At 42.5% G+C, this 12796-nt stretch overlaps 1 protein-coding gene across 1 annotated transcript; it reads left to right on the top strand.

The window, feature by feature from the left end:
* Nucleotides 1-10542: 10542 nt before the first annotated feature.
* Nucleotides 10543-12576, top strand: LOC115687074 (homeobox-leucine zipper protein ATHB-40-like). The gene is made up of 3 exons (XM_030612556.2): nt 10543-10760; nt 10951-11255; nt 12089-12576. The coding sequence occupies exons 1-3, from the start codon at nt 10553-10555 to the stop codon at nt 12329-12331; spliced, it is 756 nt and encodes a 251-aa protein (XP_030468416.2). The 5' UTR covers nt 10543-10552; the 3' UTR covers nt 12332-12576.
* The last annotated feature ends 220 nt before the right edge of the window (nt 12577-12796 follow it).

Raw genomic sequence — 12796 nt, 5'->3', positions numbered from 1 at the left:
TTTGCTTAGCCTGCGAAGTTAAGATTGAGAAAGAGCGGCCAAAAACATAAAAGAAAGGTTGAGAGAGAGAGAGGGAGAGATGGGACACTATTGCACACAGGTCCTCTGCATCCGCAGGAGTCATCTGTTTAAAGAGAGCCATACAAAATAATGACTAAAAAAGGCTTGCATGCTTGCCAAAATAGAAACAAAAACAAGCATCAAAGATCAAATCAAGGGGTTTCATCCTATAGCAAATTCTGACATCCTCACCAGCCATCACCCACCCTGCAAACCTATGGCCATTAACAACACAGTGCTTGTCAATCTGCTCTCTCGAGAGGGTCCAATTTGGCTACTCCCAAGGCAACACGTGTGAAGAAGGGTAGTGCCCGTGACTGAAGAGGGGGTATAATCTTCCTTCCAGGGGTTCTCTTTTTTCTTACTGATCCTCTTTCCTTTATCAAAATGGAGGAATCTGGTGTTGCATCCATGGCATGCTGTACTTGAGATAATGTACTTTTATGCATGCTCTTGGGGTATTATCCTGACAAAGAAGTGGTCGACAACCATTTTGTAACTACGGTGGCAATGATTCCAGCAGAGGAAAGATGATCACCACATCCATCCATCCATCCATCAAGACTCGCGTAAACCTTTCTTTCTCTCGTTTGAACACTGGCGTCAAATCGACCCCACTCTTCAATGATAGTGGAATAGTCTCCAATGCGTTTAATTATCTTCACTGCATTTCGTCACATGTACGAGCTCATCGCGCCGATTATGTAGGCTTTACGTCCTTTTAAACATTCTGCATAAAGCAACTATCCCAGTCGTGTTTATCAGTATGGAACTGTCATTGATCAATAGGCAAAATCTTTACATTGTCTATACGGTTTATCACTAGAAAACTTTTCCATGACTATCTCGAGCGGTTGGCGTGTATGCTCTATGATGATTTGACGTCTAATTCGAGAAGGACAGCTTATTAACTTTTTGTTGTGCGCACTTATACCGGCATATTCCTCTTTATATATACAGTCAGGAATATGAGAAACAAGAGAACTGTGTTAGTTTTTCTGATTCTTGAAAAGAAGTGTTGTTAATTAAGCATCGTTGGATTTATTTAAGATATCGTTGCGTCCTTTTATGAGCATACGTGTCATTTATTTCCAACAATATTCATGAAGAACCTTTTATTTTTATCGAAAGTTGGCCTACAAAGCTTCCTACGATAACCAATTATCTCAAAAAGAGAGTTTCCACCACTTTGGTCAACAGATGATGCGAGAGCTACAAATAGTAACCTGGGTTGTGGGCACGCACGTGAAAGTACAAGAAAACGAAGGAAGACCCCGTGATTAGGCAAAGAGTAACGGAGGCAGGGGACCTTTGGAAACACTACGCGAAAAAGTTTTTTGGGAAAATATAGAGAAATTTAGGTAAAAGGGTTTTTCCAAATGCGAAAAATGTTTGGCAAAGTGTATTTTAGAAACATATTGAAAAGCAAATTTAAGTTTGGAAAAAAAATGCACTTTGTAGAGGACTTTTGCTATTTTTTTTAACAAGGAAAATTCTCAAACTATTTGTCAGTGGAACTCAATCGCCAGCGATGGCAAGTAGCCAGATCTAGCCATCAGCCCCTCGCCGGTGACGTCACGTGAGGTGAGGATATTTCCGAAATTATGAAAAATTTTTCCTACCGAAATTATGAAAGTTGAGTACGGGCAAAGTTGGAAGAAAAAATTGTATTTGCATTCTAGAAATACTCAAAGTTCAAAGTACCTTCAAATCAAATTCCTTACCAAAAAAAAAAAAGTACCTTCAAATCTATCTTGGGCCAAAGGTCTTTGAAAATGCAATTGCATCTTTAAAAAACACTTCAAAAAATTTACCAAAAGGTATTTTTATTTGCCCAATGGTCTTTGGAGGCAAAGCTGTTTCCAAATGCACTCACAGTTAGGGTGCGCATGACAATCATTCTGTGCCCGGGAACTATTTCTACTTAGAAATGATTCTTTTTTATTCTGTGCCCGGAAATAATTTCTGAGCATTTAAAGGTGTTTGGTAACTGTCCAAAATTTCTATTCCTGGGAAAAGCTGTTTCCAAATGCACTCACAATTAGGGTGCGCATGACAATCATTCTGTGCCCGGGAACTATTTCTACTTAGAAATGATTCTTTTTTATTATGTGCCCGGAAACAATTTCTGAGCATTTAAAGGTGTTTGGTAACTGTCCAAAATTTCTATTCCTGGGATAGAAAAGAACAGAAATACGTTTGGTAACTACACAAAATTTCTTTTTATTAATAATATTTTAAATTGTTTAATATTTTTTTTCTTTCTACCCTTCCCTTCTTTGGCCATGGCCGGTCGCCGGCGCTGGCGACCGGCCACAGGCCAGGGCGTCGCGGCCCTGGCCGCCGCCCTGGCCGCCGCCCTCATCGCCGGCCTCGCCCAGATCTGGCGAGGCCGAGGCTCGGCCTCGCCCAGATCGGGCGAGGCCGACCTCGCCATGATCGACGGTGAGCCGCCTCACCCAGGCGGCGAGGGTCCAGCCCTCGCCCTCGCCGGCGAGGGCCATGACACCCTCGCTGGCCCTGGGCTATGGCCGGTCGCCGGCGACCGGCCACAGCCCAGGTAAGAACAACACAAAGAAGAAAAGAAAAAGAAGAAAAAGAATTCATTCTCAAAATTGTGCCGAGAAACAAAAAGCAATTTTTTTTTACTTCTTGTTTCTCTTCCAAAACTGTTTCTGGGCACAAATTTTTGCAAAAAAGTGCCCGGGAACAAAAAGTTTACCAAACGCATTTCTGTTCCCAAACTATTTCTGGGAACAAAAGAACAGAAATTTTCACTGTTTGGCACGTTACCAAACGGGCCCTTAGTTGCTCGCAGACGTACCTCATCTGAAGGATCTAAACTGATGTGAATATTATACCCTAACAAGCAGCAACAATGACGAATTTCAAACGCCCTCTTCTCTCACGGCACTAGCAAAAAAAGGCAAATAGCTTAAAGTGAGTGCAGAAAATTCAGCATCTGTGTTTAGCATGGAAATGGTTTGCGATTACCCATCTAATTTAAGTATAGTTATTTATCTCGTGATCTTCGGACACAAATATTGAGAACAACAAGATAGGATTAAGTGAGTCATGTCGAATCAATGTTAGTTATCGATGATGCTACGCAATAAAGGTTAATTAAACTTATGGGAAAATTTGTCAATAGGGAGTTCAAACCCGAGCTCATTAACTCGAGTTTACTAAAAACTTGAGTCATTCGATCATGATTCAATATATTGGCGGCGGGCAATCTGTATGTGAAATTACTAGAGTCGTTCAAATTTTTATAAATCTTCTAACGTGCATCATTGTATCACTGACATACTCTCGTGCACGCATCACAAGATCTCTTCACTCACGTGCGAGCCTTAGGCATGTGGCTTGCTAATCTCCCTAACTAATGTCGGTATGTTTTGGTACTGAGATATCTCATTATTTTTTTACATCACATACACTCCGACATGTATGCTACATGAGTAATATAAACTTCATAAGGTTTTGCTTAGTAATCAATAATTTGTTCTCAATGTGTGGATTAGGCTCGTCGAGGTTCAATTCTCACGTAACCCAATGCAAACAATTTCATGTAATGGTAAACGTCTTGACCAATCCAGATCATTAGTAGAATACTTCATGAGCTCGAGATTTACCTTAGTCGAGCTGGGTTTCCAAACATCGAGAGAGATCAAAAGCAATACGAATGTTTTGAACTCCTCCTTGGGAGGGGGGTGTTGGGTAGCGCACGGCGGCTACCGTTACGGGCCCGAACGCCGTCGCGATTGGCCGGGACTCTCTGTCTCTCTAGGAACTGTCCACATCAATGGGAAAGGTGCGCGTGCATCGATATTACTATGCGGGGTGGTCCCATGAAGCGGTCGACGTGGGGGTGTTGACGCGTGTGATTGCAAACCCATGTGACCTTTGCTTGTTCCCCTGTTCTCTTCCAACCTTTTGCCCAATGGGAGCTGTCTATGTCTTTCGCCATCACCTTGCTTTTTGGTCTGACGCCTCGACGAGAAAACGACCCCTGTCTATCTCTCTGTCTCTCTCTTTCAGTCTGAGCTCGTCACTAGGGCTTTGAGGATGAGCCATTTGCCAATTCTTTCTCTCTTGCTTTTGTCCTGGGGATGTGTGTGGGGGATGGTTACTTCGGTCCCTATCTTCGTGTCTGTGTGTGTGTGTGTCCGATGTGATGTTTGGGCACACCCCATGATGACTTATGTTGTCTTGTGTCTTTCGGATCGTTCAACTCCCATCACCTCGAAATATCTGTATTTCATGTGTATCTGTACTGTGTAATTGTATGAACGTTGATAATCTTTACTCATGCTTCAAGTTGCCCCAAGATTTTCTTTGATAAGGAAAGGGAGCATAGGACCTGAACAAATTCTTAAAAAGCTCCATCTTGATCATCGTCCGAATCTCGGGGTCATCGAGATATAAAACTTTCAAAGGGTACTCCCTTTCCCTTAGGAGGAATTGGAGGTGCAAGGCGAGTGAGCACCAACACGTTAAAATAAAAAACGCATAAGTGAAGCCCGTCATTTCTATATATTAAACGGACATGCCGCAAAGGCTCTCATAAGAGCTTCGGCTCCCTTCCTTTTCTTCGGATCTAAATGTCCTTACAAAAACATTGTGCATGTAGCACGTGCGTTCGAGAGAAACCCGTTATGATATCGCATCATAGTTATTTTTAGTGATTCTTGATTTTGTAGTAGAATCGATTAATAGACCCGAGATTTGTAGCTTGAGACGAGCACACGAGAAATCATTGATCTCGCATCTAGCTATGCCATTTTTCTTTTTGTGACTAAACTTTTCTTACTTCATGTATCTACAACTACGGCAAGACCAATAAAGCATATAAATGGCTCGCTCGCTTGCTTTGCAATTTGGAGAATCTGACACCGGGCAGGTGGGCGGACATGTATAATTAACTGCTAAAGTTCTAAGGTCCGACAGAATTAATGTAACGGGTGAGAGGATAAGGTCTTCCATATACTTATCGAGTCATTTCCACTCAAAAGAATTTGTACCTACGAGTTTTAAGTAAGGTTAAAAAAAAATTAAAATCACGAAAAATCTCAAATTGGTACACCTTGATAAATTTATCCTCAACTAATTTTTTGCCCATAAAAAACTCCAAAACTGATATATTTGCACAAATATACCCTACGTTAAATTGAATCAATACCATAAAAAATCACAAACTGGTGACAAACGGAGGATAAAACCTCAAACTAATACATTCGTTAACTGTCATATGTCATACAACTCAGAAATTTGATACTAAAATTTAACGGAAACTAACTTGGGGTAAAATCATCATAATTTGAGATTTTTGGTGGTTAAAAAATTAATTTTGGGTAAATTTATCATAGGTGTACCAGTTTGGGGTTTTTCGTGGTATCAACCCTAAAAAAACCTCCAAGAAGTTCAACACTTGATTGGGATACATCACAAATCTTGTCGTTCAAATTAATCATCCCGTCTCTCACTCTTATTAACTCGGGGCCGCACACTTTGACACATTGAAAGCGTAAACACGTAGCAGGTGCAGATTGCCCGTATACAAGGGGATTAGTTAGAACGAAAGGTTTCAACACTCCACATTGTATTACAAAACTACTAAGATTGATAGTAATTAATTATTGATCAATTTCGTTCTACAAAGGACAAATATTTCAATTAGCGTTGCACGGGGAACATGTGGCTTAACAAAAGTTGACAAAATGATCTATTCAAACTTTGGGTAGAGATTTCAAGTTTTTAGTATATCGCAATTTTGTTTGATTAAGTTTTCCTTAAAACTAACATAGTTACATTTTGTGATTTATATAGGCAGAAAAGTAAATCGTCATTCTTTTTCATCAAGAGGATATGGATCAAAATTTGAATTTGCACACTAATGTTGAACTTTTGTACATTTGTACTCTATAGAGTGATAATATTAATCCATTTGTATCAACCATTTGAAGAACAAATGATACAATCATCTTAAAAGTCTAATTTTATTTGGACTCACAACCCAACACCTAGACCTGGATCTGACCAGAGCCCAGAAATACCATGAGGCTTAGGAAATTCATCGCGGCCAATATGCACCATTCACGAACAATCTGGACCACCACACGAGGTGGTTGCGGCTAGATATTCGGTTTCAGGTGTGTTTGAGCCCTTCTCAGATTCAGTTTGATCAAGCAAGGCCCTCCGCCACCTCCTTCGCCACCACCGTTACTGTCTCCTCCGTTGATCTTCACTAGGTTTTTTTTTTTGGTAAAAACAAGGGTTGATAAAAGTGCAAAAGCATTTTCGACAGTCCAAACATATCTCTAATCCCCAACATTTGCCTAACGAGTCAAGCATGCACAACTTACAAAACTCGATTGAACGCAATGGCACTATTCGTGCTATTTAGTCAAGTGGTGGGGGTGTGGCTGTTTCCTCTCTCGAGCTCCCCATGGGGTCTATTTCGGGCAATAGCTTCTGCAAAGGACAGACAAGAGGGAGAAATGACCGGTGCATGCATTGCCTTTCCCTTTGCCTAGAGAAAATTGAGAGCTCACCTCACCCCCTTAAAGCTGGTCAAGCCCTACCCACCCACGTACTCCAAATTCCAATTTATCCACTTTGATTGGATCATCTTCGGTGCCGTGTGGGGGGGGGGGGGGGGCAAAAATAGGTAAGTAGATATGCGCGGAAAACAAGGGGGAAGAGACAGTGCCACGCTCTTCAATTGGTAGCACGAATTTAGGAGAATATTGATTGGAGTAATAGAATACGCGAAGTTAGACAAAAAGAGAAAGAAATTAATTGGGCATTGTGCCCTTCACCTGCTTCGACCAATCTTAGCTCGACACCTTTGCATGAGATATATTCTTGTGATTTGAAGAGAAATGGTGGTACGACTGGACATTAAGGTTGCCACCAAAGTACTTTTTTGACATTTTAAATTGGGTGGTAAAATGATTATGCATATAGGAGAAACCCACATTAAAACAACGAGGAAAGAGACAAGTCTTCTCGGAGCCCGCCCCCGCCGGCGGAGGCTCCTTCCCTCCCCGTGACTCGAGGTCACAACTTCCCGTGCAACCTCCGGCGAGGTGACCGCGAGCGACCTAGCCAGAGGTTGCAATTGTGGGCGCAACCGTTGTGCAACCCACCACGGACGAGAGAGAGAGAGAGAGAGAGAGAGAGAGAGAGAGTTGGTGGAGGTGGTTCAAGATGGATGGCTGTCGTTGGTGGTGATGGCGAGGAGTCGATGGCGAGCGGCAATATAATTGGGAGAGCAAGAGAAAGACGAGAGAAAAGAGGCTATTGTGTGTAGAATTAGCCTTCGGTATTCATCTCTGTTTTTTCCATGATAATTCTGAATCTGAATTACAAAAATGTGTAGAGCATCAAAAGTTTTGTTGAAGGACATTTTTCTCTAGCCAAGAATGAAGGAATGCACATCTTTGTGAGTTCTCTAAGGATTGCGTCAATACTGTAAGTCATCCCCTAGAAAAGATTTAAGGTCACTATCGAAGCGATTTCATCTTTCAGGAGAATCATTTGAGAACGTCCAAACTAACTCATGTAAATAAAATTTTCTAACTTACACATCAAAATGCGCACTCCCATTCTAATACTAGATTGGCATGCATTACATGTACTTTTTTTTATGGGAACAAGAATACCTCGAATCAATACATAACATTGCAACTGTAGTTCTCTATTGAAGCGCTTATCTAGAGAAATAGTTAATAATCATGAATAAAAAACAAGGGGACGAAGTATCTAGTACCGTTCATCAAGAACTGTTCACTAATAAATACAAACAAATCCAGATTTAGAGTCCCATGGAACCCATGATTAAAGAATACTTGATTGCAGCGCGTGATTCACAAAGGCTCAGAAAGTACTTCTGCCATGAGGAAAGGGTCCCTGAGTGCTAAGCAACTGACGCAAAGAATGACGCTTTCTCTTAGTTTGCCTCAGTTTGCTCCAATGCCCTCCAATATATTACATATTTCTCTCTCTCCGCACGAAGAAAAATGTTGGCGCAAACCCGAATAACTCGTGTTAATACATATCTTATATCTTCATAACATATTTTATATGTTATTTATATACATGTTGTCTCCCTTTTTAACTATCAGTTTAAGCTTTTGGGTTATAATTTCTACCACGCTATCAAAGCCAAGTACTATCCCTTTCGCGTGTATCTCCACTTCATTACAAAGTACATGTGATTTCCCTCCACTATCAACTTAAGTATTTGGGTTGGATTTTCTAACAATCCATATGATCGATCCACGACCCCTGGATGTCGAATTCCGCATATTCTAGAATCTAAGTGATCATGTTATTGTAAAATCGCAGATCAACTAAGGGTCCTCATTTGTTATATTAATATAACATTGGCTCCTGTCACATAATCAATGCATGAAAGGCTTTTTCAATTTTTTGTTAAAGCATCTCACGTCCTCACACACAAGGTTTATACACTCACTTTTGAGTCGGGTCAGAGTTAGGTTCTGCCCCAATCTATTTCAAACTTGCGACCCCTCGTTCATTGAATCCACTTGTCATTCCTGATTCGGCTTGCACATGAGAGAGGTACACGTATTGTTCCCAATCCAGCTTTCACGTAAGAGGGGCATTAGAAAAGTCTCTTATATATTGTTTGCGGGGTTCATATACTCTGTCCGTACACATGCTCTCTTTCTATTCATAAACCCGTCGGACCTTCCAACACATCTATCGCCCTATAGATTTGCGTAGAAGGCTCTGGTTCTCATGAGCTAGTGGCGTTTTTCTTCCCCCCCCCCCATTAACCCTATAAACCATCTTGGCCAAATATAATAGGGTCAATATTCCAAGGTCTTTTAAGTACTGTTCTTTATTCGACAAAAAAAAAAGTTCTGTTCTTTTACTCTTCTCGAGCCACGCATACGAGATATTTTTCTATTAGGACAAAACGAGTGCGACGTTGGTCATGGCACATAGCGGAAGTGAGAGAATACCACCCGATTGGACAACAAAAGGTTTTTCCATCACGGCTAAAGTGTTCAAATCCAGAGGCCACGACCACCCATTCTTGTTGTTTATTCGAATTCGAGGTGGTCAGGTTTGGGATCATCAACCTAACCTAACCCCCCCCAATCCAAATTACTAAATATAGGGTGAGGCCCCTATGTTCACGCCACATCAATTTTGACCCGCCTCTCCCCCCTTAAATTCTTCAGAACTTATCATCTAGAAGGCTATAGTAAATTCTTATGGGGTGTGATGAAACGGTGTGATTCACATTCTAAGTAGAAGCATTAAAGAAAATAAAGCGATGGGTATTTCTAATTATCTTTGCACGATTCTATCGGTTCAGGCCCACATGAAATGGTTGCGCCGGTTGTGCAGCATAGCATTGTCCCTTTCTCCCCCCTCGGCATAAGTGGCATGAGTCTGCACACATCTAGATGAGCCGTATTCTCCCCCATGCCTAGTTGGAAGAAGCTCCAATGAGTCTTATTGGCACACTACGTATGTATTGACCATCGCCCACGTTGATTTCAATCCGATTTGAATGTGAGCGATGGTCAAATTCATGACCCACCAATCTTAGACTCGGTTGAAGGAAGCACGGCCCCACCTTAATAAATCAAGGACTTATAGGCATAGGAGAAATTATATTTGGAGCATCACGGGCGCAAGATTTCGAAACAACCCACGATCAGGTGAAAAACTTAATTCTTAACGCAACAGTTTGATTATTGTTATTTATGTTGACGAGTTTAATGTACATTATCTAGATAGTCACTTACCTACACATGTTCCTTGGGGGGGAAAAAGCTATCTTATCCAGATGGTTCAGACTAGATTGCACTAAATTCAACCAAAATCCTCATGTAAATGAGTCAGACATCTTAACCTGCTATTTCAAGAACCGAACTAAACCAGATCTTGTTCTTCCTCCAAAGAAACCCGCACAAAGACACGTTGGTTCAATTATATCAACTGACACATATGTCAGAGGCCACGACTCCGGTTTAAAAGAGAGAATCAGAAGAGAAATATTGTTGGGGCAAGCACCAAAAATCCGATATTTTTACTTAGACAGACACGTGTTATATCGGAATATACCCAAAATGAGCGGTGCATGAATCTGGTCCACGATCATTGATTCTGCGATTACCATCTTTACACAGTTTGTCCAAGATAAGGCCAATGGATTCACACAAGGACTTCGGGCTCGATATGGGAGAAGGGAGGAGCTACGGGGCCGTGGAGTTTCTGTGTGCAAACTTTTTCATTTTACTTGCTTCCTTTCGGTAAAAGTATTCAGCAATACGTAGAAACGATGTTTATGTCCCAATGAAGCCAGACATAAATACAAGTGAGGTGACATCAGCCTCGTCGTCAAGATCACCAACAAGTCTCGATGGCAATCCGGATAATTTAGGGCGGTCGGAGCCCCATTTAGCAGCCCCTCCCTTTATAAAAACAAAGTCTTCCGCCCTGCCAGATGCTTGAGTTCCACTCAAAAACCAGAGAGAACACCACGCACTTCCCTGCAAAAAGAAGTTGCAGCAAAGCTCCTTTTATGCAGGCACAGAAAGAAAGAGAGGGTATGAGGATCACCATGGACACCGACAACCAATTAGAAGATCATATGGCTCTAATCTCTGAGTTGTACCCGGGGGTTTACGCGCAGATCGTGCCGCCCGTCAAAGGTTAGTCCCTCTTCTAGTGCATCTCCATGCTTAGAATACGTAGTATGCACGCTCCTCGACGGCGCCAAAGACGGGCATCGATCTCGGAGGGTCGAAAGTTAGCCCGTCGAGCTTTTAAGGGCGGTTGTGGATATGAGGAGCAGGCTGACTGATTTAGCGGGGCTGTTCTTCTGTTTTGGGTGGCGTGCAGAATCGAAGCCGCGGCGCAGGAGGAAGAAGAACAAGGGCGAGGGCGGCGCGGTGGGGCCGAGGAAGAGGAAGCTGAGCGACGAGCAGGTGAGCCTCCTGGAGCAGAATTTCGGGAGCGAGCACAAGCTCGAGTCGGAGAGGAAGGACCGGCTGGCCTCGGAGCTCGGGCTCGACCCGAGGCAGGTGGCCGTCTGGTTCCAGAACCGCCGGGCCCGGTGGAAGAACAAGAAGCTCGAGGAGGAGTACGCGAAGCTGAAGTCGGTGCACGAGGGCACCGTGATCGAGAAGTGCCGCCTTGAGACCGAGGTCTCTCTCTCTCTCTCTCTCTCTCTCTCTCTCTCTCTCTCTAGCTTACAGTGTCATCTTAAGGGTATAAATCGGTTGATAACATTATTTTCTTGAAGTGGATTGATCTCCACTAGAGTGTCGCACACGTTGCTTTAAAGCTTTAACTGGTCCAGTGATCATGAAAGGCTACATCAAGAAGATAGTCAGTGCAAAGAGAGAAATCTCCATGCAAAAGCTGCTTTGTTTTGTCATGCACCAGAGGGTTTCAAGAAAACTTCTCACAATAACTCGAGTCACAGTCTTCCTTTTCGGTTCTTTTTCTTTTAAATTCTTGCATCTTCTCCATATCAGCAAAAGAAAAGGAACAGAGAATAAAACTCAAATTCTTCTTCCTGGGGACGCAGCTGAGTTGATGATGGTGGTGGCCTTATCCTGAAGAAAGAGTACGGCTATGACCCCACCAGCATCTGAACGTGCATGAGCTCTAGACTCGAAGAAAGCCAAATGCCACCTTGCCCTTTCTTTTTTCCCTCTTTTTCTATTACGTTCCCTCGTTTTAGGAATAAATTAAAAAGAAAAACGACAGACCCGAAAGAAAAATGGTCCAAGAACAGCAATCTGACACCTTATTTGAATGCAAGAAAGTACCCAGAGGTGGTCCGTACGATGTTTGTTTAAGGTGGCTTGGGCTTTGGGAAGAGGCCCACGTAGCGTGTTTGTCCACCTTCTTTCCAAAAGCTGACCTGCGGATAAGATCCACCCAACATTTCAAAAGACGATAGTCGCATCTTTTTTTCATTCTTGACATGATTTCACCTCACGCTAATGTGATAGTTTTCTCTTTTACGCAGATGTTGAATCTGAAGGACCGGCTTATCAAGTCGGAGAAGGAGATCCAGCAGTTGCTGGAGCGGGCCGCTGATGGGCCCACGGCGTCGAGCAACAGCCCGAGCTCGTCGATGTCAATGGACGCGAGCATGGACCGGCGGTTCCCCGGAGGAGAGCTTGCGTACGAGGATGTTTTCTACATGCCGGAGAACGTGTACAATGCCTACGGCATGGACTGGATGAACCTTTTTGACTCGCGCCAATGAGGGATTTAATAAGTGTTGAGCTTGTTGCTAGTAGGGTATATGTAGCTAGCGCAAGGCACTATTAGTTAGGGTAATGTAGATAGTGATAAAATCTTAGTGTAAATTATTTTTTAATTTCTTTGTCTAAGTGTCCCGGTGTGTGTTCAACGTGGTGACCGGTAAGGATGTGAAAAATATGTAATCATCAACTAATTTGTAGCTAGGGTACTCTTCAACTTGTGGAAGCTAGTAGTGCATTTATCCTAGTGTGTTTCTTGCTTTAATAATCATTTCATTTTTAAACCCGGTATGGTGAATATCGTGAAGTGATAGTCCACTCATAAAAATGTACCTACAAATTTATCCGATGGGGTGGAGCTTGAACCGATGTACATGGATGGGGCAGGTTTCACGCATATTCGTGGGGGTCAATCGAGTCGAGAGTTAGGGATGCTCTACAATGTATATCTGAATAAACATTAAAAT

The sequence above is a fragment of the Syzygium oleosum genome, unplaced genomic scaffold (genome assembly GCF_021117445.2).
Source record: "Syzygium oleosum isolate NSW1041296 unplaced genomic scaffold, Sole_v2.1 Sole_v2.08, whole genome shotgun sequence".
NCBI lineage: Eukaryota > Viridiplantae > Streptophyta > Magnoliopsida > Myrtales > Myrtaceae > Syzygium > Syzygium oleosum.
This window is presented reverse-complemented; position numbering and strand designations above follow the sequence as displayed.